Source organism: Chelonia mydas, chromosome 4, assembly GCF_015237465.2.
Source record: "Chelonia mydas isolate rCheMyd1 chromosome 4, rCheMyd1.pri.v2, whole genome shotgun sequence".
Taxonomy (NCBI): domain Eukaryota; kingdom Metazoa; phylum Chordata; order Testudines; family Cheloniidae; genus Chelonia; species Chelonia mydas.
The window spans coordinates 116,722,838-116,744,139 of NC_057852.1; the positions used below are offsets into that span (position 1 = coordinate 116,722,838).

The window sequence follows — 21,302 nt, forward strand, 5'->3', positions numbered from 1 at the left end:
CGCTACGGCGTATCAGACCAGACCGGCTTCCCCAGGCTGGCGCTTTAAAGGTCCCAGGGCTCCCCGCAGCTGCCGGAGCCCGAGACCCTTTAAAGAGCCACCAAAGCCCTACCGCCACTACCTCAGGGGCTCTGGCAGCAAGGCTCTGGGGGCACTTAAAGCTTTGAACTCATGATCCCTGGTTTACAAGACCAGCGTGATAACCCCTGAGCTGTGGAGCCAGGTCGTTTTTGTGCATCTCTGATACCTGTCTTAGTAAAGCTTACACAGCTCATGCTGCCTCATATAAAACTAGTAGCTTGACCAACAGTCTGTTGCTCAGTAAAATAAAGTAAAACAGACTCAGGTGTTCACTTCCTGCACTCAGTCACAAAAATGCACAGGACTAATACTGCTTTGTCAAGATCAGTGGTTGATATATTGTTGCTGCCTCCATAGGCACTGTGCTACCAGATTTTAACTAATTTTTCAATACTTAGTGAAGCATATGATAGAGAACACCTTGTATATGAAAGGTGCTGTATAACAGAGGTTCTCGACCTTTCCAGACTACTGTACATCTCACTTAAAAACTACTGGATTTTTTGTCTGATTTTGTAAGCAAGAAGTGCCACAGCACACTATTACTGGGAAAAGTGCTTCCTTTCTCATTTTTACCATATAATTATAAAATAAATCAATGGGAATATAAATATTGTATTTACATTTCAGTGTATAGTAGATAGAGCAGTATAAACAAGTCATTGTATGAAATTTTAGTTTGTACTGACTTTGGTAGTGCTTTTTATGTAGCCTGTTGTAAAACTAGGCAAATATCGAGATGAATTGATATACCCTGGTTGAGAACCACTGCTGTATAAGACCCACACAAGAAAATGTTAGGCTCTGCCTTGCTTCCATTGAAGCCAATGGGAATTTTGCCATTTAGTTCAAGGGAAGCAGGCCTGAGGAGACTATAAAGAGCAACTTCTGAAAAAAACGTAATTTAAAAGTGTTTTACTATTTTCAGAACTAAATAGTTTGGAATTACAAAGGCACTTTGATTTCCCTATATCCATATTCCTAACGAAAAAGTGTTGCAATAGTAAGAAAATATACTCTTTAATTCTTCTCTTGTGATTTTTTTTAAATACTGATGCGCCGATCTTAAAGAACCTGCACTTAAGTCTGGAGCTCACTTGCAGCATAGCAATGTCTTCATTATGAGTTGTCCTGACTCTAAATGGACTGCTACCATTGAAAACTAACCTGTCACAGAACCATTTTTTTTAAATCTACCATCCCTCACTCTCTATTGCAAGTCAAGTTGTAAGAAGTTCTTAAAAGTTCAGTTCTGAATAATTACAACTTAAACTTACATTCTGTCCTTCACGAAGAAGGATCCCAAAGATGTTTCCATAAAAAATGGACCAAATCCTCAGCTTGTGAATTTAGAAGGCTCTCACTGGTTTTTTTGTTTTGTTTTAATTGAAAGTCAGATGCACAGGTCCAAGGACAGACTTTAGCTTTACATCAGGGGTGGCCAACCTGAGCCTGAGAAGGAGCCAGAATTTACCAATGTACATTGCCAAAGAGCCACACCAATATCTCAGCAGCCCCCCAACAGCTCCCCCCACTCCAACCTGCAGCGCCTCCTGCCCGCTGGCAGCCCCACCAATCAGTACCTCCCTCTCCCTCCCCATGCCTCCTGCCCGCTGCAATCAGCTGTTACACGGTGCACAGGAGACTCTGGTGGGGAAGAGCGAGGGCATGGCAGGCTCAGGGGAAGGGGTGGAGTGAGGGCAGGGCCTGGGGCAGAGCAGGCGGTCAAGCAGTGAGCACTCCCCGGCACGTTGGAAAGTTAGCATCTGTAGCTCCAGCCCCGGAGTCAGTGCCTATACAAGGAGCCACATATTAACCTATGAATAGCCGCATGTAGCTCTGGAGCCACAGGTTGGCCACCCCTGCTTTATATTGTATGGTTTTCAGCCACCGCTGAAATGCAGCCACCTGCAGGCAACTGTTTAATAGTGCACAGCAACACTGCAACAATTATGAATAATATATTGTTATATTAAAACTTCTCACAGCTTGACAATGAATATTATTAATGTTATAACTGTTCAGGACAGGAAATGAAGAATAAACTATTCCTAGGGGAAACTTAAGGGAGGCTGAACAGAATTATTCACTTTAAGAGTTGGTTGTTTGGGTAATTCACATATGTGAATGACTTTTTTTTCTGTGAAGGCTGATTGCAAGACCTTTATTTCAGTCTGAGAGGTTCACAGTAGCTCAGCTAGTAGTTGCTAGAGGGTCCTGAAACCTGCAGTATATTTTTATGTAATTACTTTTTAAAAATATTGTCAGAAAATTATTAATCACACAGTAGTAACACAGAGTAACACCCCCCCCCCCGTTGGGGTGGGCTGACACAGGGATAGAATAGGGATTGCCCAGGCAAATGGCCAGCTGCGTATTTGCACATGGGGTGCCTGTAAGCCCTCTGAACACCAAGAGAAGATTCTCTGTACCAGTCCTGCCTAGGCAGGTGTGGAAGATCACCTAGGCACAGCTGCACCAAGCTCCTCATGCAACTGGTGCAGAGGGGCAGCAGCTCATAGAATGGAGTGATAACTGTGAGAGCTCTGCACTCTTGGGTTGGAGGCTGTGTTTCTACCTTGCATTTCACTTTCCTGGAGCCTAAATGCTTGTGCTCTGTGTGGGTGGAGTGAATGCATAATTTGTTGGAACCAAATCTTTGTTTTAATAGTAAAAATACTATTTTATGGGTGAAATTATACTCTCTGTCTTGGATGTACAGCTGTAAAGATGCACTTCCTTTTCACTCAGTCCACTGACTTAATGTGTCATAGGTCGGTGTATGTGTGTTATATGAAAAATAGCACATTACTGAGTATTCATTCCAAATAAAGAACATTTACAGAGTACTAAATAGTCCAAGCAATCTAAATACAGTTAAGAACTAAAATGTTTCCCAAATGTAGCTTTAATCATTGTAGGTTGAAGTCAGTATTAACAGAGCTATACAATTTTACCTTCCCTGTGTTTAAATATGGGGGAATGATTAATTTTCCCATCATCATCATAGCTTGTTGCTCCAAAAACATGGCCACGACTTGGTGTTATCACTTAGCTTGTATAGTTCTTCAGGAGTACAGGATGTTGATGGGGGGGCACTGCATCAGGCACTGATCAAAGATTTGCCTAGGCTCTCCACGTTCACATTTGGGTCCTTCCTCAGCTCCTGCTTAGTTGTCCACCAATCTTTGCTACCCCGACTTCTGCTCGATTTAGAGTACACATTGTTTTTGTTCGAGGTCAGTGCCTAGAGGGAGTTGTTCTGAAGCAACCAGGTTATTTGTGATATGTGAACTTCTGATAGCAATATCTGGGGAATAACATTTTTTAATTGAAGAGTGCTTTGCAAATAGTCTAAAATTTGCTAAACATTCTCATATATTATGTATGTAGAACAGATGAGTTAAGCAAAGTCTGACAAGCCACGTCTTTGTACATTGCTGAATCACATAAAATTGATAGTGACGTTAACATATTTAAAAAATCAGTGGCCATGCTGCCGAATAGTGGAATAAAGCATTTGGAAATGATACACAGTAAATTGAAGGGGAAACCAGTGAAGAGTTATATTAATCCATTGTTGAGAAGGAGCAATATCTGCGTCAAAGATACAGCTTTTAAGCATCCTATGACGATTGATTTCTAATGCCACATACATGGCTCTCTTGAACATAGATCTGTATGTTTAGATGATTAGCTGTAATAAAAAGAGATCAAGGATTACAGAGGTAAAAATAGAGGCTACTATGCTGCTTAAGAAGAAAATCCCCAAGGACTTGTATCTGTGGCTCACTCGAGCTTGTTTTAATACATAATGCACCATTCAGCTGTTTGGAGTTCTGCTAGAGAAAGGCTGCTGAACTGGGTCTCTAAAACAGGAGAAATTAAACACCAATTTTTCCCCCATTCCCTCTTTTTTAAGGACTGTTATGTTGGATGGAACTCTATCTTTGCCCTAAGACTGGGATCTCTCTGGTATAGAGCTCTTCTTTATATGGGCAATTTGGAAAATCGCCCTCCTTTTAAAAATAAAATAAAAATTCTGGATGCCAAGAAAAAAAGACAAAATGAATGTCCTGAAAAAAATCTAACTAATCTCAATGTTTAATGGCAGTCTTAAGTACTGCTGCTGAAGATGTTTAAGCAGTCAGATGTACTTGTTCTGATGGCTGAAATCAACAGCATGTGTGCTAAATTTTTACCATCAGGTCTTCTTTCTTGTCACATCAAGCACTCTCTTTATTTTTTTGCTACTAGTGTTCAGTAGTTGCTAAAGATTGCATTTCAAAAAAACATCACTGAGGTCTTGATCTATGAAGTACTGACATCAGTGGGAGATGTGTGGGTTTAGCACCTGGCAAGATCAGGCTTGGAATGAAGGTTTTGGGTCAAATTCTCTTCTGTTGCACCCACAAAAACTCTGTTGAAGCCAGTGGGAGTTGCACAGGATTAAATGAGAGGAGAATTTGGCTTGTGATCCTTGTCTCTGTATTTATCTCTGCATATATGCAATATTGATATAGATTTCTGTGGTCAGAGCTCGTCTACACTAGAGGTTTTCACCTATGCAGCCACATCCAAATACACCAGTACAAAAAAGATTTATAGTGTAGGCGAGTTCTTAGTGTCCAAGCAGGCTAATAATTGATGAGTGGGATTTTTAAAAGCCCTCTGCTTTCTTAGTTTTGTTTCTATTGACTTCAAGGGGAGTGCGAGAATTTTTATAAAATTTCACACTATCATGCAGCTTTTGTACAGTAACAGTAATTGTGTATTAAAGCTATAATGCATAAGAAATATCTTTTCCCCACAGAATTCTGTGTATTGCTGCAAATGCCAATAGAGATGCGTTGTCATATATAGGATAGATAGAACTAGCTATGGAGTTGGAACAACAAACAGAAGGTACTGTGTGACTTTTGATACATTGTTTACACTACTTGTCTGTCTTAAATGCTTGTAATGCAATTGACAATAAAACTACAGTTTAGTTTCTTTGTCTATTGCTTCTGACTTTGTATAAGGAAACTCATTTTCACCATTACAGTATTTTATCTCCAGTGCGAACACTGCAGTGTGGGTTAGGTTTACGGTTGATGGACAGCCTTTCAGTGATGCATTTTATAAACTTTATGGCTTTTGAAACTGCATCTGATGCCCAGTGGAGACTGAAAAGAGACCTTGTCTGAATCAATAAATTGAATAGCTGAGCTGCTCAGAGTCGTTGTCTAAAATAAGATGTTTTGGAGTCTTGATTATGTGCTGTAATGCCCACATTGCATAGATCATAGTAAAAAAGAAGGAATGCATATTCTGAAAGTATGTGATAAACACAAGATTTTTAGTTAGTTACATCTAACATGACGTTCTAGAAATACAGTATAACATTGCTAGATAGTTGCGTTTACATACAGTCAGTGTATAATACAAACATGGATTATTTTCAAAGGCCATATCAGTAAAATAGTGCCCAAGAATAGAAATAGTTCAGTTTTGTGGTCTATTGCCTGAAGATTTAAGCCAATATGCACAATAAAAGGAGCTATTTTACTAAAAGGATTTTTTTAAACCTGCTGTTGCCCTGGCAACAAGGTGTGTTTCATTTTGAGGAAGGTTCAGGGGTTGCCTCCTGTAGGACTCACCTCATCTTATGAGTAGTGCAGGGAGTCTGGTAAAATCAGTCCTATTTGGAGCTGCAAGGGGTGGGGAGAAGAATCAAGCTGCCCATAAAAATAGGAGAGAACTCCCCTCCCCCGAAAAAGCTGCCCTTCCCTATTCCCTAATTACTGGATCTACCATTGGAAACTTAGTCCATGTTGAAATCAGGCCCACTGTCCCTCACCAGGAGCAGTTCTTTTGGGGGCTTAAAGGGAGCTGAGAGGTGAATAATAGACTACCGTGGTCTCCTCTCCAACATTCAATCCACTTGCTATTATGGCTTCCACTCTCCAGCAAGAGAACTTCTCTTTCCCCTGAAGAAGCCCTTGGGTTGTGTCATCTCCACTCCAGGTGGGAAGATACTGGCAAGGGGAGCAATGGAACTGGACAGAGGTCAGACAAGTACCCTATAGTACCCTTTGTCAGTGACAGTGTATCGTATCTTCTCAACATGTACAGTATTCACCACTGGTACTTGGTTATGAGACCAAGAATTAAACAAAGGGATTTCTTCTAAGATTCCCAAATCAAATAAACTTCAGTGTTTCCCTAGCAGTAGGAAAGTTATCTGGAGGTAAAGAATGTTGATACTTGTATATTTGGTAGGGCTGTCAATTAATCGCAGTTAACTCACGCGATTAACTCAAAAAAAATTTTAATTGTGGTGTAAAAAATTAATCACGATTAATCACACTGTTAAACAATAGAATACCAATTGAAATTTATTAAATGTTTTGGATGTTTTTCTACATTTCCAAATATATCAATTTCAGTTACAACACAGAATACAAAGTTTACAGTGCTCGTTTTATATTATTTTTATTACAACTATTTGCATTGTAAAAATAATAAACAAAATAAATAGTATTTTTCAGTTTATCTCATACAAGTACTGTAGTGCAATCTCTTTATCCTGAAAGCGCAACTTACAAATGTAGTTTTTTTGTTACATAACTGCACTCAAACACAAAACAATGTAAAACTTTAGAGCCTACAAGTCCATTCAGTCCTAATTCTTGTTCAACCGATAGCTAGGAGAAACAAGTTTATTTACATTTACGGAAGATAATGCTGCCCACTTCTTAATTACGTCACCTGAAAGTGAGAACAGGCGTTCACATGGCACTGTTGTAGCTGGCGTCGCAAGATATTTACATGCCAGATGCCTCTTCATGCTTCGGCCATCATTCCAGAGGACATGCTTCCATGCTGATGATGCTCGTTTAAAAAAAAATTGCGTTAATTAAATTTGTGATTGAACTCCTTGAGGAGAATTGTATGTCTCCTGCTCTGTTTTACCCGCATTCTGCCATATATTTCATGTTATAGCAGTCTCGGATGATGAACCAGCACATGTTGTTCATTTTAAGAACACTTTCCCTGCAAATATGACAAAATGCAAAGAAGATACCAATGTGAGATTTCTAAAGATAGCTACAGCACTTGACCCAAGATAGAAGAATCTGAAGTGCCTTCCAAAATCTGAGAGGGACGAGGTGTGGAGCATGTTTTCAGAAGTCTTAAAAGAGCAACACTTTGATGCAGAAACTACTGAACCCAAACCACCAAAAAAGAAAATCAGCCTTCTGCTGGTGGCATCTGACTCAGAGGAGGAAAATGAACATGTCGGTCCGCACTCCTTTGGATCACTGTCGAGCAGAACCCGTCATTAGCATGGACACATGTCCTCTAGAATGGTGACTGAAGTGTGAAGGGACATATGAATCTTTAGTGCATCTGGCATGTAAATATCTTGCGACGCCAGCTACAATAGTTCCACGCAAAAGCCTGTTCTCAATTTCAGGTGACATTGTAAACGAAAAGCAGGCAGCATTATCTTCTGCAAATGTAAACAAACTTGTTTTTCTGAGCGATTGGCTAAACAAGAAGTAAGACTGATTGGACTTGTAAGCTCTAAAGTTTTACATTGTTTTATTTTTGAATTCAGTTATTTTTTGTACTTAATTCTACATTTGTAAGTTCAACTTTCATGATAAAGAGATTGCACTACAGTACTTGTATTAGTATTTTTCAGTTAACCTATTTTGTTTTTTACAGTGCAAATATTTGTAATAAAAATAATATAAAGTAAGCACTTTGTACACTTTATTCTGTGTTGTAATTGAAATCAATATATTTGAAAATGTAGAAAACATCCAAAAATATTTTAAAAAATGATATTTTATTATTGTTTAACAATGCGATTAATTGCAATTCTTTTTTTTAATTGCTTGACAGCCCTAATATTTGGAAAAAGCATCATATTAATCACTGATCAGTGTCATGTTCACATTTATTATTTCCATTTATAGTAGAAACATTTAATAATAGATTATAACAGCATAAACATGATTAACAGTGAAATTCATCTTACATCAAAGGTTATGTCCTGGTGAAATACCATGTGACTGCCAGCATTGTTCTACCCGCTTTACAGTGATTGCAGCATAATTATACCTAAATCCTATGAGAACAGGATTTAGTAGACCATTATAGAAGACCAAACAGAAAGGTTAGATAAGGCATTTTTTTTTTAGTTCATGCTTACCAGAGGCACCCTTAAAAATAAAATAACCCACAATTTTTTCAAACCCATGACTGAGCTGTGGATGGCCTAGTTAAAGTATGAGTCAGTAGACATTTCTTTCCAAATATGGATATCTGAAGGCTGTTTTTTTTACTTTAATGACACCACAGCCCTTTTTTTCTCCAGGTGGAGTCAGAGGAATACCTTCAGGAAGTCACATACTTCATGTGTATCCTCGTAATCTGCCATCTCACGCACTGCAACACATTGTGTTAGCAGGACATCTGGACATAAAGGATCAAGCTTCCAGTGAGCCAAAGGTACATATTCAGAGTAACAATACAGGACTGGACAAACTTCATATAATTTAGTTACAACCCACTAAAATATGTTGTTAAGTGACTACTAATGGAAGGAGATCAAGCTGTACATTAAGCATATGAGACCTCATATAGGGGCATATATAACATTCTAATTAACCATAATTGTACTTCATACAATTGTAAATAGTAGTAATGTGAAGACGGTATAGTGAAATTTCCCATGTAACTGCTCTGCATATATTATTATAATAGTTCACTAAATGGGCGTCCTATGTGTTCACAAAGTGAGACTTTGCTTTGAGACTTGCAAATGAAAGGCAGTGTAGTCCCAAGTATTTTACCTCCCCTCCCTCCCCAGAAAAGAAAAGGTGGCTGGCCTAAAGGGAAGAAAAGGAAACCTCCAAAGGAATTTTCAGCTCCTCAAGCCCCTACAACAGGGTAAGTGTGTTATATAATAGCATTATGTTGTTCAGATAATTTACTGTTCTCTTAATATGCGCTCTTGTATGCAGTATATTAAAGCAACTTGGGCTCTGAACTGTAGAGATTTAGAGAATGCTAAAGGCTTTGGGAGTGGTCTCTGAGGGCAATTAAATATTTATAGCTTGGAAATGTTAGAAATCCTTAAACTGCATTTTGATGGACACCTTTTATTAATCCCACCAATACAAAAGTGTAGGGATAAACTGATATGGCTAAAGGGAATGTATTGTAGGTTGAGCAGTCATGTGTCCTTGCAATCTATAGGTTAGTGCAGATTTGTGTACCCATATGGGAATTTTTCTTTATAATGATTTGAGGGAAGGTTCACTTAGCCATGTGGGAGTTGTATAACTAGCAGTTCCATAACTTTATAAAGGATTAACTACCAGGCAGTACTTCACATATATATTGAAATATATATGTAAGCACAAATGAATCTTACTAGTTTATGTATTGTTAATAGCTGATATATTGCCCACTGTTGGTATTAGGTATGTAATATTCTTGAATGAGCGGAGAATTAAAACGAAGGCCAAACATCCAGGTTTGCCTTTTACTGAAATAACCAAGATGCTGGCTGCTCAGTGGTCTCAACTTTCTCAAGCAGGAAAGCAAGTAAGCCTTTTCATTATCATCTTATAGCATTAAAAGAGGCAGCAAACTAGAAGAGGCATATTATAGCAAGTATTGTATCTCTTTTGCAGAAATATATTAAAGAAGCAGAAAAGGATAAGCAAAGATATATGAAAGAATTGAAAGCCTATCAAGACTCTGAAGCCTATCAAGCTTTCTTAGAGAGAAGAGCAGTTCACAAAGTGAAGACCCTGTGTGGTAAGTTAGAGAATTATAAATGTTAATTATTTTAAAGAAATGAAGGAATATCCCATTCATACCCTAACTAAAATTGCTAGGAAGAGAGTTCTGGGAGACCCAGGTTTTGAAAACATCTCACTATTACTACATTTTTTTAATTTCATCAGGCTATTAATTACAGTATCATAATTATTAAGCCTTAAAATTCAAGGAAAGCAGAGATATATTGTGGATGTGTCGAACGTCTCAGTTGAAGAAATATTTGGCAATGATTGTTTACGCAAGTATGTGTGATATTGTAGATTAATAAAAAGGTGCTTTAGTGTCTACATTTTATCTGATTTGCCTTTTAATTATTATTATTATTTATCATCATCTACTTTAGACTTACTGTCTACCTCCTTTAAGGCTGAATGTACTTTTAGAAACTGACAGGTTTCAGAGTAGCAGCTGTGTTAGTTTGTATCCGCAAAAAGAACAGGAGTACTTGTGGCACCTTAGAGACTAACCAATTTATTTGAGCATAAGCTTTCGTGAGCTACAGCTCACTTCATCGGATGCAAACTGACACTCCCTGGAATAAAGTGAAGAAAGGAAATAAATACTGGATTGCTAAAACAGTGCACCTCTTTTTACAAGAGAGGGGAAAGGGGCTGAATTGTCAGCAATTGTCTATCTTTACACCCTAAATTTCCCCAGCTTGTGCCTATTCTTTTTCAATTATGCATTGCAGTGCTTACAGCAGATCCTGTAATTCAAGTTTACAACTCCTTGACCCTGTATTCTGTAATTCAGATTAGAATTTTGGTGTATTGTATCAATAAATACCGATTGCTAAATAGAATTACTTTAAGTTTCTATTGCCTGTGCAAAAAGCTCCTGAAAGAGACTGGCACTTCATTTTCATTATTGCTTGTATTGCATTGTACAGTAATTTTGGTAGTTATCTTTGCAGTTAACACAGCAAGTTTCTTTCCGCTGGGAGCATTTCAGTACACTATATCTGCAGTGATGTGACTTGAGCAGTTTTTAAAAAAACCCTTTGTTAAAGGAATGTCATGCTATGTTTAAGATTTTGTTAGGGAGTTGTGAGAGAGAATCTTGGACACTTCCTTTCAAATCCTCTGGAGGAAGAAAATGATAGAGAGGGCAAGTAGCTATTTATGAAGATTCGGAGAAGTGTCTTTAAAAAAATACACCTTTATGTAAATCTTATGCTAGTTTGGTGTGCTTTTTAATTTTAATGTGCTTAAAAATCTAATCTCATTGAAGGAAACAAGTATTTTTCCTTTGAAAAAAACCATTAAGAATTTTTTATCACATTATAAAAGGATGGTCCCCTTAAGATTCCCACTAATATATTGTGGCAAAACCTGGGCACCACTAGACCAGTTATTAGTTGAATTTTTTTTTCCAAAGTTGCTTGACTTGCTCTCTGTATTACAGTTAAAATAATAGAACTTGGTTTTTCCATCAGGAACAGGATCTTTAGGAAGTAGATCTGAGAATGAAGCTCTTGCTTTGTCAACAATAGATGTAAGTACATTGAAACTGTATTTGAGGTGAGAGTGGGAGGGAGAAAGCTGATAAGTTTTAACTAGTTAATGTCAGCTAGCTTATTTTAATAACGACATACAGTGTTGTACTCACACAAAAATTATTCTAAAAAAATGCTAACAAATCACAAAGTCAAGCACTCAAAAGTTAGGAAAGGCCAGAATTAAGATTGTCTTTGCAACTCTAGTTCTACCTCCTTGTGTGCATGCATGGTTATGAGGGCTTCTGGATTTTGATTTTAACGCTGCCAGTATAAAAAATAAAAAGAAATTGGTGTTTATCCAGTGAACAGCAGAAATGGCTATTTTTATCTACGGTAGTACCTCAGAGTTACTAACGCCCGAGTTACAAACTGACCGGTCAGCCACGCGCCTCATCGGGAACCGGACGTACACAATCAGGCAGACCCAAAAAAAAAAGGCAAATACAGTCGTGTGTTAAACCTAAACTACTAAAAAAATAAAGGGGAAAAGCAGCATTTTTCTTCTGCATTGTAAAGTTTCAAAGCTGTATTAAGTCCATGTGCAGTTGTAAATTTTTGAAAGAACCATCATAATGTTTTGTTCAGAGTTGCAAACATTTCAGAGTTACGAACAACCTCCCTTCCCAAGGTGTTTGCAACTCTGAGGTTCTACAGTAAGGGCTTGTCTATGTGGACCAGTAATTGTTTATGACAGGGATAAAGTGCACTAATGTGTTGTGCATTAATTGTCATGTGTAGACCCTGTTGGTGCACGCTGAAGGTATGTCTACACTGCACACTTCTTTTGGCAGGGTGTAGAGTACCTGGCACAGGTATAAATAGCTGCATAGATGGTGAGGCACTACATAAGCAAGGAAAGGCATGCCTGAACCCTGTCTCTATGTTCCCTACACGGCACTCTCCTTACCCAAGCAATGCCTATTTTAGCAGCATGTCCCCCACTGCTGGAACCTTTTCCCCCCTTCCCTTCCCCGTTCCCCCCCACCCCCCGAGCCTTTCACTGATGTGTAGCTACATGCCACGGTGTGGACGCAGCCTGAGTTTCAATGCGGCGGGTAGCAACGCGTTCACAACATGTTGCCGCAAGTGATGTGCAGTCTAGACGTAGCCTAAATGTTCCTTAGTGCACTTAATGTAGTGCTGTTAGAAATAGTGCTACATTAAAGGGAACTATGGAACACTTACAAAGAGATTACTCATACTAGTATATTCTGCTGTCGTAAGTAACGTATAAAATTTACATTATTCAATACAGTATATACAAAGAGAGAGCCCCGAAAAACCCCAATTTTTGGACATCTGAATAAAACTCTCAAAAATTGCTAAAAATAAACTCTCCAAAATGAAATTATTAAACCCTGAAAAACAGAAGCGCTAATTATAATAAATCTTTAATTAAATGATCACGTATTACTTTTCCCTTAGGATTCTTCCTCATTCAGTGCACATAATGGACGATGCTCAGTGCATGAATCAGCATTGCACATAACTTCCTTGTCTGATTTTAAAAAAGCAAAACCAAATTATTTTACTTGGAATTGTGGCAACATGAAATCTGCATTCACTCGAACATGGACATAAAGTTGTGACAAAAATTTATGGAAAGTAATTGCTCTATTGAATATACTCAATTGTTTTTCAAACGTCCTGCTAATAATGGCTTGTAAGTCGTTTTACTCTGCATATTTGCCAATAAAGAAACAGGGCCAGAGGATGTTCAAGTGTGTGACCTGAGGTAGGCCATCAAGTTAGCTGAAGAACTAGGAGTAGAAACCATTTCGTCATACTCATAGTGCCAGTCTCTCTCCACAGGATCAAAGTGACTCTTTACATGGACTATCTTAGTCAGTTGTTCTATTGTGCATGTCGTTCTGTCACACTTAAAGGAACCTCTCTTGGCTGCATTTCTCTATTCTGGCAGCCTACTTTTTCTTATTTCATTCACTGTGTACGTGCCTCGGCGCTAATTCTGCACCATCCATTTGGATAACTGTAGGTGGCACTTTACACCTGGTTTATGTGTTTTATGGCGACCCACCTTCTGTTTTAGTGACTTCTAACCCTCATTACAGCACATTTATTTATCAGCTTAGCGCCTTGATCAGTAAACAAGAAGACAATAATAGTGCTCTCCTTTGACATTATTGCACATTTCAGCACTTCCATAAAGGAAGCAATAAAACCACTTAGGCCCAAATCCTCTGCATAGACCAAGTAACTTATATCATTACTGATGATCTCCATGAGAAAAAGTGGAAGGAATCTTGAACCCCAGGCAACAGAACTGCTTTGGGGGTGGAAGCCCATAGGAGGGGGACTAGAAGACTCGAATAGCAGTGGATTCTCCAGCCTCCACTTTCACCCACTGCAGCCTCGAATATCCCTGGAGTGACAGGGCAAAGGAGCTCCCATGATGAAGTCCAGTTAAACTAGTATCACTGTCCCTTGCGCCCTCTGTGCCCATGGAGTCAGGATTTGCCCCGAAACCAAAAAAAAAAACCTACATAATTCTCATTGTCTTGTCAAATCTCTTTGTGACCCATGCCTTGATGGGATCTGGTTTGTATGAGGAGCAAAGGAGGTTTCAGGGTTTTTTTGTTTTGTTTTGGTTTTTTTGATTGCAGTAGGTAATGTTTCTTAATTACTCATTATTTAGCAGATATTGAAAGATCCTTCTAATTCTCGCTATTCTGCCTCTTTCATCAAAACAGACAGATGAAAGCGATGACCTGTATTGTCGGACATGTAACCAGTTTTTCAGTTCTTTTCATAACAAGAAAGAACACCTTATGGGAAAGCAACACTTACAGAATTTAACAGGTAGTGTTAAAATTGTATGCTAATCAAGCTAGCTTGCAATTCAAAAAGACTATCAACTGGTATTGGTACTAATATAAGATGGTACACATATCTAGTGCATTAAATAGCTGGCTCTTAGAGCATATAGCCTCTTCATAGCTAATATAATTGGTGTCCCATTATAAGACTGATTTTTCTCAAATATATACTTTGTAACTGAAAAAGAAAAATCATGCTTTCACATTTTTCATTGACTGGAATTTGTTTTAATTATTTTTTAATAATTAAGTGTATTTAGAAATTAAAAACTTAGTGACTCATTTTTCTTAATAATTTTGTGAGTTTTTAATATTTTGTATAATCTGTTTTGCCTGTAGCAGCCCAGTGACCACGCAAAATTCTAATTCATAGGAAAGTCGGCTTATGCATCAGGCAGCTTTCAAGGAAAGGAATAATAAAATGTTCAGGAAATTGCTATTTCTAAAAGTAGGCACAAAACTCTATTCTGTGATGGCCCTTGTCATAGATGACCAAAGCAAAGAGACTCTGATTTTTGCTTGTGATGGAGCATGCTTTGCTCATCCAGGATTTTTACCATCTTTTCAAATGTACCAAGCAATCAGTTTCATTTTCTCTGACACAGTTTTCTTGCAATTTCAGTACTAGTCGGAGAACGGGGATTTTGGTTTCCTACCATTGATAGCTTGGCAAGTACTGTTCACTCCTTCCGTTTGATGTGACCTAGTTTTTCCACAACAATTTGTCTTTTTGTGACACGCACACAAAATAAAAGATTAAAAAATAATGAGTAGGCAATTCCACTTTGATTTTAAAAGGATAAGGGTGTTAAGTGTGAACAGGACACTTGTCTGTCATATCACTTTCAAAAGCCAAGCATTTCCTTATTAATCTATTTGCTTTTATTTGTGTGTTTGCTTTACATTGTAAATCTGAAAGCGCCCACATAATGAATGCATTATCCTTATTGAGAAAAGGAAATGCATATGGCATCGCAACAAAATAATCTTAACTCTGATAATAATGCTATTGGTTCTACAGTAATTTTTAAAAAACAAAGCACAAAACCCTCTAGGGAAAAATAAGTCGTGACATGTGTACGTATTAGTGGTATGTAACGCTAAGCTTCGAACAGAAGTCCATATACATATATTTGTACAAAATCAACAATATTTTACTCTTTTTTACTACTAAAGTACATGTACAGCAGTATTTCCAAGACAGACCAATTATAATTATTATACCAAAAATTTTCTGCTGCCAATTGATCATAGAATCATAGAATATCAGGGTTGGAAGGGACCTCAGGAGGTCATCTAGTCCAACCCCCTGCTCAAAGCAGGACCATTCCCCAATTAAATCATCCCAGCCAGGGCTTTGTCAAGCCTGACCTTAAAAACTTCTAAGGAAGGAGATTCTACCACCTCCCTAGGTAACGCATTCCAGTGTTTCACCACCCTCCTAGTGAAAAAAATTTTCCTAATATCCAACCTAAACCTTCCCCGCTGCAACTTGAGACCATTACTCCTTGTCCTGTCCTCTTCTACCACTGAGAATAGTCTAGAACCATCCTCTCTGGAACCACCTCTCAGGTAGTTGAAAGCAGCTATCAAATCCGCCTTTATTCTTCTCTTCTGCAGACTAAACAATCCCAGTTCCCTCAGCCTCTCCTCATAAGTCATGTGCTCCAGACCCCTAATCATTTTTGTTGCCCTTCGGTGGACTCTCTCCAATTTATCCACATCCTTCTTGTAGTGTGAGGCCCAAAACTGGACACAGTACTCCAGATGAGGCCTCACCAATGTCGAATAGAGGGGGACGATCACGTCCCTCGATCTGCTCGCTATGCCGCTACTTATACATCCCAAAATGCCATTGGCCTTCTTGGCAACAAGGGCACACTGCTGACTCATATCCAGCTTCTCGTCCACTGTCACCCCTAGGTCCTTTTCCACAGAACTGCTGCCTAGCCATTCGGTCCCTAGTCTGTAGCGGTGCATTGGGTTCTTCCGTCCTAAGTGCAGGACCCTGCACTTATCCTTATTGAACCTCATCAGATTTCTTTTGGCCCAATCCTCCAATTTGTCTAGGTCCCTCTGTATCCTATCCCTGCCCTCCAGTGTATCTACCACTCCTCCTAGTTTGGTATCATCCGCAAATTTGCTGAGAGTGCAATCCACACCATCCTCCAGATCATTTATGAAGATATTGAATAAAACCGGCCCCAGGACTGACCCCTGGGGCACTCCACTTGACACCGATTGCCAACTAGACATGGGGCCATTGATCACTACCCGTTGAGCCCGACAATCTAGCCAACTTTCTACCCACCTTATAGTGCATTCATCCAGCCCATACTTCTTTAACTTGCTGACAAGAATACTGTGGGAGACCGTGTCAAAAGCTTTGCTAAAGTCAAGAAACAATACATCCACTGCTTTCCCTTCATCCACAGAACCAGTAATCTCATCATAGAAGGCGATTAGATTAGTCAGGCATGACCTTCCCTTGGTGAATCCATGCTGACTGTTCCTGATCACTTTCCTCTCATGTAAGTGCTTCAGGATTGATTCCTTGAGGACCTGCTCCATGATTTTTCCGGGGACTGAGGTGAGGCTGACTGGCCTGTAGTTCCCAGGATCCTCCTTCTTCCCTTTTTTAAAGATTGGCACTACATTAGCCTTTTTCCAGTCATCCGGGACTTCCCCCGTTCGCCACGAGTTTTCAAAGATAATGGCCCATGGCTCTGCAATCACAGCCGCCAATTCCTTTAGCACTCTCGGATGCAACGCGTAATTTGCGTTAATGGATAAATATATTTAACTGATACTTGTGAGTTTATACTAGAAGATGACCTCTGAAAGTGTGTTTTGAACTTCAGTGCCTATAAAGCTCACCGATTTCAGAGATATCATGGAGAGACCTGGCTGCCGCATGCACGGCCATGCTCCTGAGTATGGGGTCTGAAATCCAGTCTATTAGATAGTTTAAGTGGGTTATCTGATGATAACGTGCTGAAAGGCCAGCTATTCTGAGAAGCTTTATGTTGGAATCCTCTCTTTTTTCCATGATTTAACAAAATGTAAATCACTGGCTCAGTTTGAATTCATAAGGTCCCTTTTACACATCAGTTTTGCTATTCTAATAAATGTTATATAATATCAGGTTATTTCTGTCAAAAAAAACAAAATATAATCACCAATAAAGGAGGTGAGAGGAATACATCAACAGCTAACCAGAACATTGTATTTAGGATAACTGACTATTTTTCCCTGTTCTGTGTGTAAGGAAATGTCGAATGCTGTCGCATGGTAACTATTGGTATGTGGTGACTGTTTAGTGCTCACCACTGTCCCATCTAAAAGTTTTACTTCATATAAAAAACTTCAACTATATTCAGGCAAATCTTTGTTATTCCAAAAATGTGGAATGTGTTGCAACATCTTTGATTTTAGAAGAAGTGGTTAATTTTTGAAACCCATTTAATTGTTTTATTTATTTATTTTGTCCAGGGGAGTTTGAGAAAGAAATGGCTGAATTCTCTAAACATCAGAAACTGCAAAAAGAGAAGGAGGAAAAAGACGAGTCAGAAGAAGAAATTGACTCTACAGATGTGTTTCAGTTTGGGGGCCTGACCTCCCAGAAGAACTTTGCTTCATCTGATTTTTGTTTTTTGCAGGAGTTTATCTTCAGACTTCTGAAATGTAAGTTGTATATTCTGAAAAATAAATTGTAGAGAGAAGTCTTTCTTTTTTTTTTATATATTAAATGCCATCAAACTGGAGCCAGAGGTGATCCCCATCACTAAGACAATATTATTCGAGGCCCATTACCTCAGTACAGCCTCAGCCTCAGAAGAAATCAGTATCCAGTTCTTCAAAGTCCAGAGTGTGGAACTCCTCTACAGAAGGTCAGTCTAGTACCTTTGCCTCGCTACTTCCTAGTATGGGCTCATACAAGTGGACCTTGTAATTGAGCTATCAATTCAGTGTCCTCCCAGTGACTGTTGAGACTGCTACCTCGTTGGCTGCAACAGAGTGGTTATCCCTGATTCCTGCAGGTCAGCAGCCTACATCTGTTCCAAGTAGGCCAGAGGCTATGCTGTGGCTGTCAGTACTGCCTTCACCCTTGCCTCAGGCTGAGGACCCTCATCTGGGCTAGGTGAAGTTCCCCATTGGCACTGGAACACTCTAGTCAGGCTCCATCACCTTTGGGCCTGGTACCAACTCTTTACATCTTCTGGGCTGGTACCAGCTCCTCCATGCCACACGTTATTGGTGGCTAGGAAGCCATCCATTCTTCCTCCAGTATTGCATCCTTGACATGGATCCAGTTCTTGGTCACCGTGGACCCCTCCTTGTTCCTGGAATACTCTGATTCCTCATCGGACTCCAAGGTAGGCTCTCAGGTATCCTGGTACTGAGAGTCTAGAGCTTCCTCACGTTCCCATTCCTGCACTCAGACAGGGTTCTGAGTGGACCTTAGCCAGGGATTGGGATGCTTGGGGGGCAGATGTGCCTAGGGCCCAGTCCTATACCAGTGCCCTCAGTGCCCCTACTGGATGCCCAGGGGGATGCCTCCAGGTTCCAGATATACTTCACCACTTCCTGATACAAGTAGGCTTTCCAGGAGGGAGTCATCTCCTGCCAGTACTGGGAGACCAGTCACGGTTGGTACCAGTGAGCCTTTGGATCTCAAGCCCAAGACTTCTTTCAGCCCATCCTGGACCACAAGAGCAACCTTGGGGGCTTTCATCCTTGCCTGTCATGCAGGCATCCTGCTCATCACCTGATGAGGTCCTCGTACCAGAAAGATCCTCCCAGGTACTGGGTAACTTTAAGGTACATCAGGAGCTCCTCAAGAAGATGGCAGCCTCCCTGGACATTCAAACTGTTTGTTTGATAGTCTCCATCCCATGCCACCAGGGAGGGTTGCCCTGCCCATAAGTGAGGCCATTATGCAGCTCGCCAAAACCATCTGGTAAACCCCTGCCTCTACTCCAGTTGTGGCCAAAAGAACAGAACATAAATATCAGGTTCCGTTCTAGGGGTTTGAACAGTTCCGTTTACATCCCACACCAGATTCACTTGTTGTGGCTGTGGTGAGTGAGAGGAGCCATTAGGGCAGAGGTGAGGCTACCCTCAGGGAAAAAGATGCCGAAAAGCTTGACTTGTGTGGTAGAAAAATTTATTCTACAGCAAGTTCATAATTTCACATTACCAACCATGGCACTGTGTTGTCCGTGTAGTTTTTCAAACCGGGAGGCAGTTTGGGAGGTTGCTGGCAGACTGCCAAAAGACTCCAGTTGCTCATTGCAGAGGGACGTTTCATTTCTTGATCAGTCATATGGCTTCTTTAAATGCAGCAGATTCCACAGCTAGGGCCATGGCGACAGTAGTGACTCTGCACAGATCCTCCTGGCTGCAGTCCTCCAGGATTCCAGCAACAAACAATTAACGACTTTCCTTTCAAGGGATGTGCTCTGTTCTCATCTAAAACAGATAAGGCTTTGCACACTAGTGGACTCAAACAGTGTTGAAATCCTTGGGCCTCTGTATGGTGATGACAAAGAGGAGACAAGATATCGTCTTCAGTTCCAGCCCAAACAGTAATACTGTCCTTTTTTCGTTTGGCTGACCAAGGTCACAGAGAAGAAAAACGATGCCTTCTACTTCCTTGCACTCTTCAGCTTTGCAGCCACAGGCCCCAAATTAGTCATTTTTACTCTTATGTCACGGACAGCATGCTATTTGACCTGGATCTCATTGATCTGTCCCCATCTTTCTGGGGCAGGTCGTCCTTTTTCCTACGTTCCTGGCAGGCCGTCATCTCAGATAAGAGTGTGCTAAGCATGGTGGAATTGAGATATACCCTCCAGTTCCTTTCTATCTCCACTCCTCTACCTAATCCTCTGCATAAGCACAAGTAGAGTTTCCGCAGAGCATTGGCTCTTTTTCCTGGATAGGACAAAACCCTTTTGGGTGTCTTCCCTGCTGCACATTTCTTATGCAGAACTTATGAGAGGTCATCCTGTTACAACTGAGAAGCTCTCAAAATGGATCACCAACTGCATTATAAAGTGTTAAGCTGTCAAAGGAGTAATGCCTCCTGACAAACTTACGATGCACTCGACCAGAGCATGTTTGACCTCAGCAGCATTTGTGGCTAACGTCCCAATTATGGACACCTGTCTTAGACTCAGACATTCACCAGGCATAATGCAATGTCTGCTGTATCCCAGGAGGATACAAATATAGGGGAGGCAGTTCTACAGTCCCTGTTACAGTGAGACTCCGAGCTCCTAGGGTAACAGCTTGGCAGTCACCTACACTGTGGACACATGCAGGCACTCGAAGAAGAGCAAACAGTTGCTTTCTTGTAACTATTCTTTGAGATGTGTTGCGTACATCGATTACACAACTCACCCTCCTTCCCTGACAAATCAGAGTCTACCATTGGTTCTGGTGCAAAGGAACTGAAGTAGGGGAGGAGTGACTTTGCCCTTTATACCCTCATTTTGGAGCACAAGGAACAGTGTGGGTGGGGCCGCCCCTACAAATACAGCTAGGCAAAACTCTCATGCACCGGTGCACGCAAAGCACATACACTACAGTGTAATAGAACATAGCTCGAAGAACAACAGTTACAAAAAGATGAGTAACTATTTTTTGTCTTTATTTCAATACATTGATAGTCATCTGGCATGCTGTGACTGTATAGTAGTTCGCCTTTGCTGTCATATGTCTTTGTTATGTAGCGACCTCTAACTTTGAAATTGACTCTCAGTGGGCAGCTTTCGTGTAGGTTGGGTCAAGTATAATTTCAGTTCTGTTTCTTTTATGGTTTTTGTTCAAAGGTATGTAGAAAATATTACAATCTAAATTGAAAATTATTTTTTAACAGTTAAAGAGTTTGAACTTTGTGAACTGAAAAGAAGTTTGAGAAAGGCATATGAAGACCAGGAAAGTTTAAAAAAGCAGCTGGAGGATCTGAAGGTAAATAATCCAATGTCTGAACACTAAGCGTGCACACAGACATGAAGGTTTCTGTTCCTTTTGTA

General features: G+C 39.9%; 1 protein-coding gene across 7 annotated transcripts in view; it reads left to right on the top strand.

Annotated features, from left to right (window-relative positions):
- Positions 1–21,302, top strand: part of LOC102931391 (SWI/SNF-related matrix-associated actin-dependent regulator of chromatin subfamily E member 1-related) — a 35,823-nt gene that overhangs the window by 1,591 nt on the left and 12,930 nt on the right. For 4 of the 7 annotated variants that reach the window (XM_037898092.2, XM_037898093.2, XM_037898095.2 and 1 more), the window contains exons 3-10: positions 8,453–8,586; positions 8,948–9,027; positions 9,564–9,687; positions 9,777–9,903; positions 11,363–11,421; positions 14,137–14,245; positions 17,755–17,946; positions 21,146–21,237. In XM_037898092.2, coding sequence (XP_037754020.1) covers positions 8,453–8,586; positions 8,948–9,027; positions 9,564–9,687; positions 9,777–9,903; positions 11,363–11,421; positions 14,137–14,245; positions 17,755–17,946; positions 21,146–21,237 — 917 coding nt within the window. Of the gene's footprint in view, positions 1–4,894; positions 4,987–8,452; positions 8,587–8,947; positions 9,028–9,563; positions 9,688–9,776; positions 9,904–11,362; positions 11,422–14,136; positions 14,246–17,754; positions 17,947–21,145; positions 21,238–21,302 lie in introns of all 7 variants that reach the window. The other 3 variants (XM_043544681.1, XM_037898096.2, XM_037898097.2) reach the window with 1 other exon arrangement.